Source organism: Tinamus guttatus, unplaced genomic scaffold (assembly GCF_059628265.1).
Source record: "Tinamus guttatus ecotype Peru unplaced genomic scaffold, ASM5962826v1 Tinamus_guttatus_pri_ptg000213l, whole genome shotgun sequence".
NCBI lineage: Eukaryota > Metazoa > Chordata > Aves > Tinamiformes > Tinamidae > Tinamus > Tinamus guttatus.
Genome location: NW_028288747.1, coordinates 4,289,290 through 4,307,261, shown reverse-complemented (window position 1 = coordinate 4,307,261; position 17,972 = coordinate 4,289,290). Strand labels below are relative to the sequence as shown.

At 42.3% G+C, this 17,972-nt stretch overlaps 1 protein-coding gene across 2 annotated transcripts in view; it reads right to left on the bottom strand.

Moving 5' to 3' along the window:
• The window catches only part of SNX25 (sorting nexin 25), a 58,780-nt gene extending 53,837 nt beyond the window's left edge, over positions 1–4,943 (bottom strand). Inside the window, exon 1 of one of the 2 annotated variants that reach the window (XM_088524647.1) lies at positions 4,816–4,943. In XM_088524647.1, coding sequence (XP_088380773.1) covers positions 4,816–4,921 — 106 coding nt within the window. In that variant the 5' untranslated portion in view covers positions 4,922–4,943. The remainder of the gene's footprint in view (positions 1–4,815) is intronic. The other variant, XM_088524648.1, reaches the window with a different exon arrangement.
• Between the last annotated feature and the right edge of the window lie 13,029 nt (positions 4,944–17,972).

Here is a 17,972-nt window from a genome sequence, read left to right as displayed (position 1 = left end):
ATCAGAGGAGCTAGATATAGAAGAGAGAAAGTAGATTAGTGAAACAGCAGGAACCATAAAAACAGCATGGTATTCCAAGCTATATTTATAAGCAATAACCCAGGTAAGTGTAATTGCGAATTTCTCAGCAACACCATTTTCCACTGTTTTAATTTTTCTTTTTGACAACATTTGTGTGTAGCCAGTTTTACTGATGCTTTAGTAGAAGATGTCCCTGGAGCTCCAGAAGGGAGCAGAAGGAGCTCAGGAAGCACACATGACGGGCCATGCTCAGCACTGCCAAAAAGGTGCAAAAAAGAAAATATTAAGAAAAAAAAACCTACCCACCCATTTTGCAACTATTAGAGGAATAACTGAAGAAGGAAAAGTCATACGCATGAGAATCTGAGCAGCTTCTTTATCAAAATTTGCAATTATCAGACACCCTGATCTTCGATTTCCAATATAAAAAGCATGTTTCATTTGTCAGAATAAGTCCCTGGTTTAAAGTATTCATGAACGCCATCATTTCTTGCTTTCTGCTTTGAAGGACATTGTTTGGCTGCTTAGTAAACTATTGAAAGCTCCTGGCACTATGAAAGTGATCTAATAATGTAATAACAGCATAATAACTTACAATGAATACTTTGCCTGCCTGAAATACTGACTTCATTCTACATTGCCCTGCTTAAAAAAAAAAAAAAAAAGAAAAAAGAAAAGAAAGAGAGAAGATTAAAGGTTTATAAAGAAAGAAACTTAGTCCTCTCATTGAGATAGCATACATTAAAAAATTTTTACTAAGTCATTTCAAGGTTTCTAAAATGAAAAGTACCTGGAAAATGTAAAGTACCTGGAGAAGGTACTGTTCTATTGGAGTAAGTGTCAAATGCTTCAATATTTGTTACAGCTACTCCACTTCCTTCCCCACACCACCAAAATCCAATACAACAAAAAAGCCCTACCTTCATCCTTAAATCAAAATAAAATATTAAGTTGCTCTATTAAAGCCCTAAAGAACAGCTTATAAATAATTTGAATACATTCAACTCTATCATTTCCAGTAGATTATTAATTTCAAGGAATTAATGCCAATTATTCACTGTTGTATTCTAGCTATTGTTTTTGCCATACAATACAAATCAAAACAATGACTTTTATGCTTGAAACTATCTTTATTTACTAAAGTTTCTTACGCTCATGAAATCTTCATTTAGACCACGGTATTAAAGGCAAAATGCTATGCAAGTTCCCAGACTTCAGGGACTGGACTTCAGGTGCTAGCTATATATCTTGTTATATTTAAGATATCTTATTAATGTTTATGCTAGGAAAAATATCAACTTTGCATGATTTTTTTTACATTTTATAATATTATTCAAACACTATAAGATGGTCATGTTTCCTAACAGAATAGATGTTATCATTGCGTATGTAGTTGGGTAGCTTCTATGTGAAAGGGTGTGGACTCTCTTGACTTTTGGATTTTTTTTTAATTAGCTGTTTGGGTCAAATTTTGAGTGCTGTGAAAAAAAATACAGTTTTTCAAATAAAAAATGGCAGAAGCTATTGTGAATTTTGTTTCTAAATATCAAAGAACAGATCTTAAATTGGGAAATACGATAGAGTGGAATAAAGATCTTTTTACAGCAGGAAGTCCTTGTCCTAAATACTGGAAAAAAAAAAAAAAAAGGATTCTATTTCAAAACACAGAAAGGTGAGATCTTATCCAAAGATATAATATACTCAGATTCCCAGTGTTTTCAACAAGGCCTCAGTCAAGAAGCGCTTTAAAGGAAGCTAAGCAGCTATGGAGTAAGAGGTGGCTTCCTAGCATGGAATATTTTAAGAGATAGGAAACAAAGAACATGGTTAAATAGATAATTGTCATAGCTGAAAAGTTTCACTAGTGGAGTTCTGGTGAGATTTGCTCTGGTGAGAGTTCCCATATTGTTTTTTTTTTTTTACTCATAAATGACCCCCCAAAATAGATAATTAATTAATAGACAAAGTATTCTCAAACTACGGAATCATCAGAGATAGCAAAGTCAAAGACTGACTGTGAAGAACAACAGAAATACCACGGGATACTCAATGACTGGATGTTGAAATGGAAAATGAACTTCAATTCCTGGGAGACTGGATAAATTCATGGCAGAAAAACCTGCTGACGGTCATGGCCCTCAGCCTAAACATCACATTGCACAAGAAGGTCTTGGATCTGACCCCATTAGTCTCCCTTAAAAGGCATTTGCCTGAACTACCCTGCTATATGGGATAAAAACATGAGGTTATCAGAAGAAAAACAGGAAATGTTAAAACAAAGAGCATTAAAACTACTTATAAAACTAGGCCATCTTTTCTCTGCACAAAATAAAAGAAGCACAAATGATAATCAAGACAATTAATTAATAAAAGGCTAAAAACTCATTTCAGCATTAGTCACACAAGTATAACTGACTGAAAAAGGACTTACAGATTTAAAACTACAAGGCCATCTTTCTGCCACACGCAGCAAGGAAAGACTACTTATTTTACAATTGTTCTATTTTTGGATGCTTCATAAAAAAAAGCTGCCTGCCAGCAGGGCTGGTTCATAGCTTTCCCCTACCCTGTATCTGCAGCTTACGCAAGCAAGCTCTAATTAAGTACATAAAAAAGCACCTGAAGCACTGTCCTCTTGTACTATTATGTTGTCAATGCAGGATAGGAAAAAAGCAGATAACTAAGCAGTAGACAGAAATAAACAGCAGTTTCTTTTTGGCAGAGTAAGCGACCATGTTTTAGAATGACAGTTCCAAATAATGCTGTTATCCTGCCTTTGGCAAGAAGCAAAACTATCCAAGACAAGGCAACTATTATCAGCGGATTAATACCAGGGGAAAAAGCTCATTATAGTTTTAAGTTTATTGAAATAAGACCGATTGCTAAAATCAGTTTATAATGGAAACATAAATAATTCCTTCAATTAAAACTAAGGATGGCCACCAGTATCTATCCTTCCAACTGTATTAATAGACTACACAAAAGATGCTAAGGAAAAGAACAAAAGTAGCTAAACACATCTAATGAGAGCCTAAGTAAAATTTATGTAACACATGTTGAAGAACAGCTGAAGTAGTCAAAATTAACCAAAAGGCTGTCTTTTTATATCCAGGAATAAAAATTCTGAAAGCAATACTGTTGGCTCCTCTAAAAATGTTACCCTTGTATCTTCAAAGGAAGGTAAACCAAAATAAAACTGGATTTAAAACAAAATTGCCAAATCCCATAAACTGTGGCAGTCTGACAGCACCTACTCAAAACCTCATGTGGCAGTGCCAGAAGTCTGAACCTTTCCCCAGGATTATAACCTGAAGAGAACTGAAAATCTACTACACTGACGAGACTTTAAAACATTTTGTTAAATTTCGCATTAGATCTAGACAGTTGAAAGGCAAAACAGCTGGATTTTACGAATGCTTTTTAATTCTCATCACTGTAAGATTACAACATAGCAGTAGCAAAATAATCACAGAGAGGATCATTATTTATCATTATTTAACCCTGAGTCTATAAATGAGTGTTCATGGCATAAAGATAGCTACAGAGTTCAGAATTATTACAGAGCAAGGAATGTGACCCCTCCACAGAACATTTTATTCTATTAAAAGATGTTTCTTTGGGGGGCTCGTTCCCCAAAAAATTGCTTAAATCTATGTGCAACAGAGCAAAGAGAGTGAAAGATGCAGTCTCATCATGATAAATTTTGTAGCTGGAGACAAGCAGGCTTCATTAGTCAACTTAATTAGGCCTGGGAGAAATACGATCAATCTGACAACTTTATTGTCCAAAACGCACAGTGTGAAGGTAGTATCTATTCTGAAAAGAAATAGTAGAAAGACAAGTGAGTTGTCATGAATGTAGGTCCTAACTCAAAAAAGAAAATCATTTATCATTAGTAAATTTCTTTTAGCTTTACTGAGTAAGGATAGACTTATGTGTCTGTCTGAATGATCTGCTGAATAAATACCTCAGATGCAGAGCTGTCATGTTTTTACAAACACACAGGCTTCTCTTACGTGCAAGTTATCAAAAGGGAAGTTTAACACAACTCTCTCTTCCAATATTCCACAAAAGCTGCTGTTTCTCTCCAAACTGCCCCACTGCCTCTGAATTTTTGCTGGTTACATAAAGGTTTATTTTCCACATTCCAATGCATGTATCCAAAATGCAAAGTATACATGTAGAAATACAGCATATAACTGGAAAATGTTTATTTGAGATGTGCAATGTTCATACTCCACCATTCTTTCCATAGGTCATCAGGAATCTTACAATCTGGCACAATCCATGTAAAATGATGCCTAATAAACTACTTAGTTATGATCATGTTATAATGGTTCACTTTAACAGAAATGGAAATATGCTATAGTAGAGATATTTTAATTTTATATTTTAGCTATATATTATGCTAACTGCTATTCATAAAGTAATTTAATACTTTTTTTTAATAAAGTATTTTAAATACGTTAGCCTTCAAGTATCCAAGAATCCTTGAAACAGTCTCCTTTCATTTGATTTACAAGCATTAAGGATTTAATTTTCACATACTTCTGTTAAAAAAAAAAAGAGCTAAAATTACAATATGTCACTTAAACTACAACATCATCAAGTAACCTACTATAGTGGACCTCTTAAAAAGATCAAGACCTTCCACCCTTGTTTTTAAACAGGGTGGATAAGGAAGAAGAAAGTAGGGTCATATTCTAACATCCTGATGTATTGTGGAGTTGTGATTTGCTAAGAGGCCAAAAGATGCCCAGTGTTTAATGCCCTCTCGTCCCACTTCAGACTCACCTTCTTTGAGTGCTTTATCCATGTTGTGAGAAATGACCACTCTCCTGGTCTGCACTGAGTCATGGGCGCTTCCAGACCAAGTACTCTGAAACAAGAGAACATTCATAGTAAGAGGAAGGAATAAACCAAAAACAACAGAGGGAAAAAAAAAGATTGGAAGTCAAGGTGGTAATACTGTGTTTTCTTTTTCTTCTTACTACAGATCCTGGCACTCCAAACGATTAAAGCCAAACAAGTGACAAGTGCCTTAATGTAGAGCGCACACTAAGGGCACAACAATCCCCACTGTTGAGCACTGCACAGCTTGGCAAATTCTCTTAAGGTTGTTTTGTTTGAAAAGGGAGCTGCATCCATTTGCAATTCAATGCGGCCAGCGTAGCACACATGCACTTACAGAGCAACTGCACATCTTCTTTGCAGCGTTTCCACAGCTTCCCCAGACCTCGGAGACAGGTCTAAGGCAAATCCTCCCAGCATCCTAACACTACTGACTTCACTTGGCCTCACGAACAGCTTAAAAAATGAAAGCGAAAACCTCAGCTTTCTTACAGTAATTTTGAAGGAAGAAGACACAAAAATATATGCATCAAAACCTCTCCCGAATACTGCATCTAATCCTGCTGTATTAAACAGACATTTGTCTGTTTTGAAACACCGGCTCTCACAGTGTCTAAACAGGTGGGTGGATGGAGAAACGTTTTTTTGGGCGCAGACAGAGGCCTGTGCCGCTGTCCTCATACATAAAGGGGTAAAAGGACACCAGGGACCAAAGCACTGCCATTCGGCCACCCTCACTCCCAGCCAGGCCACTCGGGCTCACACAAAGCGAGGAGCGAAGCCTGCGGAAATGGTCCCGCAATTACTGCGACGCTCGTTCAATCCAGAATAAGAAGCTGCACCAGCCTTAAGGGGGGCTTGAGTAGAAAGAGTCTGCAGTGTTTGTAAAGGTAGCGGGTCATTGTTTTAGGAAATCCGCTGGCTAATGCCGAGGGTGTTTTGGTGCAAGATATTTTCTTTATATGACAGATATGCACACGTAGAAGTCCAGTATAAAACACACGTAATGAGATGTAGATGAAACAACCAAAGTGCTGCTGTAACAACAAAATAGAGCTGTTCAGAGACATTCACACACCTAATACACCATTCCCAGGGATATTCTCCACACCTTGAGTGGCCTCCTCTCTCCCAGCAATTTCCAGCCCTACTGAGCCCAGCATTTCGGTGAGGTTACCAATACCTCCAGACCTCTTCCAGCACTGCTGTGTCTTCAGCCCATTTTTCTTGACTACAGAATCAACAGCAAGAGAACGAGACTTCAGCATATTCGCCTCTGCTTGCGGACCCTCTTTACCCTTCCTTAATTGCAAGTTTGATAGCAAGAATGACTTTAAACAAAACAGAGTACTATCAAATTAAGGATACTGCTACTGATTTCCAAAGCCCACGCTTATGTTAATATGAAGGTAGTAAAAGCTTAAGCCATTACCACATAATCAGTTCCAGAGGTCTTTAAACAATACAGGTCAGAAATCATCTTGATGTTTGGAAGAACATCTAATAAAAATGTGTGTAAAATGCCAATATGCCACCTGCAACTTAATGTGCTCCTCTAACATCAAACTGTTTTAAAGCTAGTCACACCACTGCTTGAGGATTTTTCTGCTTTACCTGCAGCAGCAGGAAATAAGATGATTCTCAACCACTCTAATTTAAGAGAGAGACTCGCAGAGACATGAAACATTCCCAATACATTTGGGGGCTGGGGTGAAAAGGAATTCAGAAACTGCTTGTAAGCAAAGCCATCAAGGTCCTTCTCTAAAGAAAGGGCTCCTGATTCATGCTATATATTTGACATACTCAGTTTTATCTAGCTTTTGTACCAGCTTGGGGGCCATACCAGATTAAACTTCCCACTTAACTGAGTCATAACTGCACCGAGTCGGGAACCCCAATCCCTTCACTTGGGCAGCAGGGCTCCTCGCTGCCCAATGCACGCGCCTTGCAGCGAGCGCCTGTCCAACCTAAAGGGTTCTCACAACGTGTGGGCCAACCTTCTCCCTATGAAAACTAGTTCAAACACAAGCTGAGATAAGAACATTTTCGATGCTGTGCTTCTACTTTTGCTGCCTCCTTAGCTGTCTCTCACTTCAGGACTTCTCTAGGGCCAAGGAAGACGCGGATCTGGGATTGCAACTCGCCCACTATACAGGCAAGCAGCAGAACCCAAGATGCACAATTGTGCAAAACAGCCTCCTGGTACAACCTGCCTTCTATACTTCACTCTTGAACATTCTTATGTAAACAAGAGAGGAAAGTACTGCTGCAGTGATTAAGCAGCAGTATTTCACAGAGATGCAGAAGTCCCACTTCAGTTTCTAAAATCCTACTTCATTGACAAGTGTTTGGTATGGCTGGTAGCTTTGACTGCTAAATGGCACCAGTTTTCCAGAAAATATACATAGATATATATATTTGCATTGATGGACATCACGAGAAAATCCTAATCAGACATATCATTAAAAAGAATTTTTTAAAAAGGCTAGGAAGTGAATATTACCATTAGTGATACTGATTACAAATGCAATTACTAAAGGACAAAAGAAAGGGTACTGGATTTTCTGAGAAATGCTCCAGTTTAATACAGGTGCAATACAATTGTATAGGTACAATTGAGAACAATATCACAGACAGCCCTAGAGAAACATGCACAGTACGGAAAAAAAATGTCAACCTATCTTAAGCTCTGTTTAAAAACAAATGTTCAAGGACAGCTGAGAATTTAACATATAAATAAATGGAACTATTTAAAGGAATTATAAAGAGATGCCAGCTGGTCTTGTTCAGCTTTAAGAAATGGTAAGAGATGATCCTACTGCTCTACATTTACACGACTATGTTTAGGTAGCATTAAAACTATCAAATGAGAGGCTACAGAAAATACGAATCCAGTCCCTTCCTGGAGGTGCACTGTGATGAGATTAGAGGAAAGAGACAGAGCAGGAAATTCCAGCCAGATATAAGGCAATTTATTTAGCTATTTATTTAAACCATGCCGCTGGTCAAATACCGGAGTGGCTGTGGAGTCTCCATCCTTGGAGACATTCCAGCCTGCTCTACTTGAACACACTTGGAGCAGGAGATAGGACTAGATGATCTCCAGAGCTCCCTTCCAACCTGAATTATTCTGATTCTGGATAACCTTGCAGAGAAGTTAATTTAATTTAGAGACTGATCTAATGAACCAGATCTTGAATTGCCTTCCCTCGAACAGCTGATCAAACACAGGGTCCTCCAAACCTTCTTCTGACCTTATGAACTTTCATTAAGTAAAGTCCCTTAGGTATTACTAGTTCTGATTTGCTTTTTTAAAACAAAAAGGTTTACCAGCACCTATGGTAGCAGAAGGTTTCAGAAAACTCATATTCCAAGCTCGGTTTTAAAGCAGAGAAGAAGAATCCAGCATATTTCACTACAAGGTCTCCTTGCCTTCCTGCCTCAAATGAGATGGCAAGAGGAGGATGCAAGCAGCTGCCATACTGTATCAGAAAGGCATTCAGCTAAAAGGCTTCAGCTTTGAGCCTTTCAGGCTTTTCTTCATGTCACTCATCATCATCATTTAGTTAGTCCAAAGCTCTAGCTTAGATGCTCTGTCACTGACTAGAGCTGGTGTGTTGGGGTTTCACTTGCGACACACACCAACTACATCCGCTGCTTCTGACTTGGACTATGAAAAACAGGGCTCTCTTCTGCAGAGGTAACTGTCAAAGCAGGAGGACTTGAGACAGACTAAAATTAAGACTCAACATTACAGCTTAAAGGAGAGAGGGGGTAGTTCTGTAAAAAACATGGCAAGAAGGAGACTCCCAACAAAGAGCCTCTTTCCTGGAACACACCGTTCGCTCCCACTTAACTTTGAGTTTGTTTGCAGGCTGGAAAAGGGATGTGTACATTTCCTGGAGACTTCGGAACAACACAACTCATTGTTCGATACTTTTGAGAATGCTTTAAGATGCAGACTAAGATAGCCTAAAAGGCCTGAAATAAAATCTAGACTGGCACTGATGCAAAAAATTACAACATTAATGGCATTTATTGTTCACAGCAATTAAAGCGACTCAAAACAAATTAAAAAACAAACAAACATTCAAAAAAAAAGTCAAGTGCAAATGTTAGATGATAGAGAATTAAGCAGGTGTTTCCAAAAACAAGCCAAAAAATTGGTACATCTGGGAGCACACGGGAACACGCTGCATTACAAGCACATCAACCCGTAACACTCAGCAGCCTAGTGCAAGTCTCCAAACACGACAGGAGAAACAGCCACACGACAGGCAACCTGCACACGCACTTACCCTGCCCTGGAATTACACCAGAAGCAGAGAAAAACGAACAATTATTGCTACTACATTAATTCGATTACGACAGGACTGAGACAGAGCTCAGAACAGAGCACACCAGCCACTGGGTCTTCGGCAGGGATCCACAGGCAAGGACGGTGTCTACCCAGGGCCGCTCCGCTCCCTGCTCCGTCCACTACGGCCCCACTCGCTTTCTTCTCTTCTTTAATATTGGGCTGCACTTGGATAACAAAGAGCTACTACTTCAAATAATGTTTCATTGAATTCTCCCAGCTTGAACAAAGCTGGATGGAAGCTTTTTATATAAATATATATATATATATGATTACCAAAATTATCTCACTTGCAATACAAAAATAAGTTTTCCACTCACAGAAAAGCTAACCTTCATTATTAATACCTTTATTTCTATTTTAGGTTACAAAACAAATATGCGTGAATCACACTAAGGATTAATCCGCACATATTAGGGTATACTGTAATTCTCAATTTAAAAGCAACTTGTTTAAAGCATATTACTCCCATTCTGTTAAGCATCATTATCCGGATAATGATATCACCACATATTGTCCTATCACCATATCTTATTGCCACTAATGCATGGTTTCTGTAACATGTATAATATGGTGATCTTCTATCTTAAATACCCTTAATTTATAGTTCCGCGTAATACTAGACAAATAAGTATACGATAATTGAGCTTATTTAGATAATGTGTTCATTACCATTAGTAAAGCTAAGAAACAATTTGTAATGTTAGCATTTAATTTTGTTGCCTAGCAAGAAATACAAGTTTCTATACTGGGATCTTTAATAAAATCTTTAAAAAAATAAAAATAAAAATAAAGAAATGCGACTTCTTGGGGGTACGCACACAGCCCCAACCTACACAACATTTCCACACTCTCCTCTGTTAAAAGCAGACCATGAAAAGCCACCATCTATGACTGACACTTTGGGGCCACTGGACCATGAAACCAGAGGAGTGCTGGGGCGCCGGAAAAACCTGCACCCCTGACTGCTTCGGATGCAAATGTTCAGCTTGGCAGAGAGAACCTCCCGCGTGCCCGTCCCAAGCCCCTTTCCCCCACACAATCCCTCACCCTCCCAACGTCCTGGAGCTTCCAGTTCCAGCTTGGGGCCGGCCCTGCGAAGGAGCCACGCAGTGCACAAGGTGAGAGCAGAAGTGCTGCTCGTCCGCAGCCAAACACGAAGCGTCAGCCTAGCGCAGCGCTGAGAAAACCAACATCGAGCATGCTCCAAGGCAGAGCCGAGGAAGACACGGAGGATACGACAAAAAGAAAGGGTGGCGTGACAGGATAAGCAATCTCTAAGTATATGTGATGGATAAAAGGCTATGGAAAGGGTGGAAAACTAAGTGCACTCAATGCTAAGGAGTTACGGGGCAACCAGCCCTGACAGTCCGAAAAACATTTCTTGAAATCACCTTTCTCCAGGATAAAGTTATCACTTCAAAGTTACACCTGCACATAATCAGCATGCACAATCCTGACCAAACACCAATCCCGAAGAGACTTATTAATCTCTAAGAATAAAAAATACCCAGCAAAGTTCTAAAAATAAACAAATAACGTAGCAGCGACGTCCCAACTGCAGGCCCCAAACTGCAGTTCTGCAGTGAACTGGAACTGAACACTCGAGATGTATGCAATGTACCCTTCAAATTCTAAAAATACTCCTGAAATTGGTAGGCAATGCTATGACACCTTTTTATTATTTTAATTTCAGAAGCCACCTAGCAGCTCGTAGCTTTTCCGCATCACCCACACCAGATTGTTAATCTGTCTCTGCAACAGATATTTTCCTAAAAACAGAAGTGTCAGACTTTCAATTCTACTAAAAACACATCCAATTTACACATAAAATCTCTTCCAAACAGGAAACAACTGATCAATTAAAAATGACACCGTCTCAGAATATTTGGTTGGCAGCTGAAGAGCCCATGATCTGTAACAAGCCTAAAAGGGCAGAGACTCTAATAATTGGCAGAAATAACAGCAACAGAGGTTTCAAGACACTCCTTCACGGAGCAGAGAATGATCTAAGACTGTAGAGAGCACTTGGTTTTAGGCTGAAAAAAAAAAAAGAGCCTTAAATTCCTTTTGAGGACTTGCTGAGGCATCAAGATTAAGACTAAAAGGAATTAGGAACCTATTCCTTTCCCTCCTGGTTGCTCTACACTTCACCTCAAGCACTGCTTTGCATTGCATTTGAAATTGAGGCCCATAAATGATGAACCTTCTTCTTCCTACAGCTTCTGGGGCAGCTGCTGGCTTACCTTCGTGTGCACCAGTGAAAGCAAGCAAAACTGTGTGTCTTTCCTCTCCCATTCCCTTTTCTTCCTTGGGAAGGGCAGAGAGCTCAGCTTGGATGTCACAGCAGATACCTCAAACAGGCATCTATAACTCATCGTCCCACCTAAATCGCCCTGACCATTTCCAGCAACCTCATTACTCATCCTTCCACGGTCTAAATAAAAAGAAAACAGTATCATCTTCCAGGATCCAGAGGTTTCAGTGATTACCTGATCCAATAAGATAAGATTTACCCACATCCTCCCATTAATGCCAAATTTGCAAAAACTCCATGTGCACTGATGGAACAAACCACTTAAAAACATAAAATGAAGTCACATAAATCACGCTCAGGGACCAGCAGTATTTCTCCTGCAAAGTATTTCTGAACATGGAAAACTGCTAAACAGCAGGGAACAAGAGTCACCAAGTACATCAGGAGTTATATCTCAAGAAAACTGAGCTGAAGGGAAACTGTTAAAAACAGCCATTAGACTCAATGCACTCTTTTTGCTAGGAAAGGACATTTATTATCTTTCTGTTAGTTTTGCAAGACTGACTAGGTAGATCATTCCCTATTCAGGGCATCATTCATTTAATCTAAATATAAAACATAGTGACTAGATCTAGTAAACTGGGCCTTGATTTTAGCATTCCTTGAAGATGATAACCCAGCCCTCTCATGCAGAGTCTTGCTTTGAATCATAGTCAAAAGACCATGCTGAAAATAACATCTCTACTCTGTCCTGCCAGGTTTTTTGGCAGAGGAGCAACTCACACTTTAAATGTAGGAAAATGTGTTCCTCCTCCCCTTCCCAGTAACCTACTTGACGACACTCTGGAGTTTCACCGGAGTCAAAGCCATCTCCCATACAACTACACAAGGTAACAGTGATGTAGGGAACAAATCTGAATTTTAAAAAGCTGACACATATTCTAACAAGCATCTTCCAGGACCATCTTTGCTGGACCAACTCTGCTTATACTTGCAAAGTGAATATCCCTTTGAGATGCAGGCATTTCATTACTGCAAAGCACCACTGGGTCCACCATGCCTTTTTGCTGTCTTGCATCTCGCTAGGCTCCCTCAAGATAATCTCATCTAAAGCAGTTCCTAGGAAGTGCTGAAAATTATCTATGATAATGGAAAATACAGTCTCAATGTACCATTCAAGCCCCCCGTTCAAAATGCGAACTGTTTACTAATATTATTACTTACTACTTTAAATACTTACAGGATTTAAAGCAACATTATGTGTTGTCAGTATACCTCTCTTTGCTTCTCTTTCCTGGACCCAATAAAAATACAAAATCTTGAGAGGGAAAAAAAGTGGAATCTAGGGCACTGTCCTAATGTAACTAGTAATCAGAGCTCTCACAGCTCTCACATCCAGGGAAACTAACTTGATAAAGTATCTTGTTGGGGGGGAGATAAATTGCATACTTTTCTTTGCAATTCTCAGCAGATTTCTAAAGCTCTTGCTGAGCAACCCGACTTTTAACAAAAAATCTTCATCTTTTAAGTCCCAAAGGGGCTTCTCAAACAATGCTTAGGGCAGAGCAAAGCTTCCTGTTTGGAAAGACAGCTTCTCCAAGCAGTAAGTTCAAACAAAAATGTAAAAAAAGACAAGCATTTTGCTTTTCTTTACTGAACTTGCACTACAGCACTTCCTCACAGGAGTTGCTCAATTTGCATGAATAGACTCATGAGAAAGAGCAGCACTGAACTGGTGCTGTAAGTGTTTGCAGAATTGAGAACTCATGAAAAACCCTGCTTCCTTCAGCACAGCACAAAGGATTTGATCCAAGTCCCTTTGAAGTTAATTAAGAGCACTCCCACTCTCTTTCCAAGAGTGGAGCCTGAGTCCCTTTAGAGTAAATATTTATTACTGAATATTTAATGTTTCCTCATTTGTTAACCCCAATGTAAAAGTCACTCAAAGAAGGAAAAATGAATATTTCTGCCTTGAGTTTCTGCAAATATAGCACAAGCAAAACAAGTTTCTTGTTTCACCGAAGGCTTTCTCCATCTCTCCACAATACTCCCTCTTCAGAAAAAAAATCATTAGGCAAACATTGTTCTTTATTATTCTTAAGCTAGGAAACATGTAACAAACTTGGGGAAATTCTAGCTTTACCAACACCTACTAGTGGCTCCCAGAAGAAGAAAAGACAACAGTACCACACGGCTCTGAGAAACAGGAGAGAAGCAACCAAGTGATAGAGGCACAATAACCATTGAACGTGTAACATAATGATGAACCTAAGAATTTCTCAAAGGTAACGGTAAAGAAGAAACTTTACAACAAAAGCCTTAGTGCCTGCCCTACATTTCTGCATGCTCCCTGCACAGACACCAGTATTTTCTCACCTAAATGCTGCTGAAGCTCCAACCTGGAAATCTGCAGGACATAACACTCATTCTGAAGATGGTTTTACGTAGCAAGGGGCTTGGAGGCCCTGAAGCCATTTTGCGCCCCATAGAAAGCAACAAAACTGAAAGCTGAAAGCATGAGAAACTCAAGTAAGACGCCTGGAACTACAGCCTCTGAACAGGAAGGGCAAAATGCCCTGCTCCATTTTTTGAGACTCTTTTCCTTTTCCCGGGTAAATTTTGAGAACAGTGGTGGGAAGGAAGAAAGAAACACTTGAACTGAATCCAAGAGGGGGCAACAGCAGTTCCAAACATGAGCAGGCATGGCTCTTTTGGCAGCAACTTTTAAAATGCCCTATTTCATTTGCTTTCTGAAACATACCACGGGACTGAAATAAATCCCAACACCATAGATGAGACCAACACAGAGCAAAGGCAGCTGCACAGTATCGACGACACAAATCCAATAGAAGGGAATTAAAAGAGAGCATCTTGGAGAGAAAGCAAGCAGTAAAACATATCAGATAAACTACACGCACATGGTGTAACAACCAAAGCAACTGTGTGCGTCCAGACAGCTCTCCTTCCGTCCCTATGCACTGCTCTTTGGGAAAAGAAAGAAAAACATTCCTCCAATTACAGACTTGCGCTCCTTTTGTTTTAAAGGAAGCTGAAAGCTTTCTTTGTCCCACTGCAGCAGTGGGGAGATCTCGACAACTCGGTCTGCAGGCAGATTTTTGCGCTCTTTACACAACAGGCTCTCCTAAGAACACTAAACTTAACGCGCACCCAGAAGTTTGGGCGGGAGCACCAGCGCACGAGCGTCCCCAGAGCCGCGGCACTACCACGCAAAGGCCGAACCTCCCAAACCCGAAGACAGCGGAATCGAGTAACAATGCACTTTTTTTTTTCCTCCCCTTCTTTCAATATAAGAGAGTTAAAGAGATACACCTTTTCTAACCAGGACTGCTTACACGCTGACTGTACACTTGCATTCCTATGACAAGAAAATAGGAGGGTAGTAACGAACCCCCTCCCCTGGGACTGTTCACGCCAAGCAAAGGCTCGAGCAGCGGCTTCGCTGACTTTCCACGCTGCCCCTCTCCTCGCGCCCACGCTGCTCCCTGCTCCTCGGGGACGGCCGGGTCTCCGCGGCAGAGAAACGCGCGCCCAGGCCCCACATGAACGAAGCGCGGCCGGGCCGAGCGCCGCAGCTCCCCGCCACTCACCGGCGCGGGCCGCAGCGCCGGGGCGGCGGCAGCGAAGCGCGGCTCGCGCGGCGGCTCGCGCGGGCGGCGGGCGCAGCTGAGGCCGAGCAGGGCGCCCAGCGCGGCGGCGGCGGCCGCGGCGGCCGCGTAGAGGCCGAGGCGCAGCAGGAGCAGCGGCGCGCTCGGCTCCTGGGTCAGCTGCAGCAGCGACGCGGCCAGCAGCGCCAGCGCGGCCGCCAGCGCCGCGCGCCGCGAGCCGCCCGCCTCGTCCTCCGCCGGCGACGCCTCCTCGTCCTCCTCCTCGTCCTCCTCCTCGCCCGCGGCCGCCGGGGCGCTGCGGCGGGCGGCCTCGCCGGGGCCGGGGCCGGGGCCCGGGCCGGGGCCGTGCGGGCCGGCGGCCGCCTCGGCCGCGCTGCTAGCGCCGTCGGCAGCGGGCAACATGGTGCTGGTGGTGGTGGCGGCGCCGGCGGCAGCCAGCGCATCTCCCGGCGCCGCGCCGCCTCCGCCCGCCGCCGCGGCCGCCCGCCGAGCCGCAGCTCATGCCCGGCGGCGGGGCGGGAGCGACGCCCGCTCCGCCCGGCCGCTCTCGAGGCGGCGGCGGCGGCGGCAGCAGCGGCAGGGGAGGCCCCGCCGCGCCGCCCCGCGGCCGCCGGGCACGGAGGGAGGGAGGGAGGGAGCGAGGGAGGAGGCGACGCGCGGCAGCGGCGCCCGCAGCGCCGTGTCCTTGGAGAGCCCCACGGGCGGCTGCTGGCGCACGGGCTCCGTCCCAACGGGAGGATCCAGCGGCGGGGGCGCCCCTCGGGCTAGCTCCCCCCTCTCCGCGTGTCCTCCTCGTACAGCCACCTCCAGTACCGGACTACTGTGATCAGCTACTGAACCTGCTGAAGTTACAGTTCCTTGTAGCGGGTCCCTGTGTGCCACTCTGTTAGTTCCAAGCCTGGGTGATACCTATGTTAGGTCCGGTTTTCGAATTGACAGAGAAAGAGGCAAACACCTTCGATATATTGTGCTTTTTAATAATAGGAGAAAGATAATAAGTATTACCAGCTAGCTGGGGTCCGGGCTTTCCCACGCAGGGGTCACACCACGGACCCCGACCACTTCGGTCGTCCCTCTTTTATGCCGTTCTTACCCCAAAAATGTTCCCCCTCCCGTTCTCCTGTTCTGCTTTCATGTCAATGTTATCTATATTTTATTGCCGACTGGGACACCTCTGGATAAGCAACCCCTCCATGCAGACCATCCCGTCTTGCCATATATCAAGAGTCTTTGTAGATAGGCAACCCCTTCATGCAGAACGTCCTGACCTGCCATATATCAGGAGTCCTTGCAGATAGGCAACCCCTCCATGCAGACCATCCCGTCTTGCCATATATCAGGAATCTTTGTAGATAGGCAACCCCTCCATGCAGAACGTCCTGACCTGCCATATATCAGGAGTCCTTGCAGATAGGCAACCCCTCCATGCAGAGCCACCTGTCCTGCCATTTATCAAGAATTCCTGCACTTTGAGACTAAGTATTGACTAGCTTATTAGTGCACTCTATATTAACTCTTTAATCCCTACACCTATGCATTTATTTACTTGTTCAACTGACCTGAACACTGTGACCCAAGAAGAAGGCTCCCAAACCACCTTCTCCTGAAACATCTGATTAATATAACTACCATATTTTCCTGGTTGCCACTGTTCAGGTGGTCTTTAGCCTGTGAAATGTCCCTGAATCTTAACTTTAAAGCAGGGGTTATAGTGCTGAGGCTGGAGTCTTTTATCCTAGCAAGCACATTATACCAGGCATCCACTCCCATCTCTAATTTGCTCTCTATGGAGCTCCTAGACACTTTTATAACCTTGGGGCCTTCACTTCTCCATGTTTCCTCTGCCAGCTGAGACTAAACATGGAAGTGCTGTTTTAGCCTATGTGAAACATATCCTGGTGTTTTTTACGCATGGTGTTCATCCATGCCGTGACGACACTAGCTTACCTCGGCTGCAGGCTTTTTTCTGTTTCTGTAGTTACTTTTTTAAGATTAATGATACCAATCCTATCAAGAAAATGTACGAATACCACGGCAGTGGTCTCATGAAAGTGCCTGTTCCCTTACAACTTTACCAGCACCATTTTAAAAACAGATCCAAATTTTCCCTTTACTTCTAAAAGAGAAAGCAAACCCAAACAGCAGGCATGGGTAATACAGGTGTGCAAAATGTTCTTCAAGGAAACATGTAGAATAAAGATAGGGAGGCAGTCAGAAGTCTTAAATAATAAGGAATGCTTTATTCCACCAATGCATTTGCTGAACTCATTCTAATCCATCCCCCAGTGTCTGATGATACAGCCTGACTTGTATATAAAATGGTTTCTTTTCATGCCCATATGCCTTTCTTGCAGGTGTCTCTAGCCATGTATTTCCTCACAGAGTCCCTTGGTAGTTTTGAAGAGGTTTCAGTTCCTGTCTCAGTCACTCACTAAAACAGAGACACTGATCCTTAATGTGATCCAAAGTCCTTCACAGTAGCTTAGATGTGATTTTATTATCCACTTTATTCTATTTAGTGGATATTAAATTGCACAAAGAGCTTTTAAGTGCTAGCTCGGACAACCCACAGAACGTGTGCCCAAAATTGATCATTTGAAGTAATGTCTCTAATCTGATTAAAGGTGAAAATTGTTGTTATATACAGAAAATGAGAATACTGTTATGATGACACTCAGAGTCCTGTGGGAGCTAGCACCTGACCTCTTTCAAATGCTTCATCAAAGTCTTTGGGGGAACAAGGGTTTTTCAACATATCTGACCACTGCCATCAACAGAGAGATTTTGCAGAATCTAAAAGCTTTTGGATAAGGCCCACCATGCCAGGAAGTTTCCTGTAATGTTATTTCTTTTTCTCAAG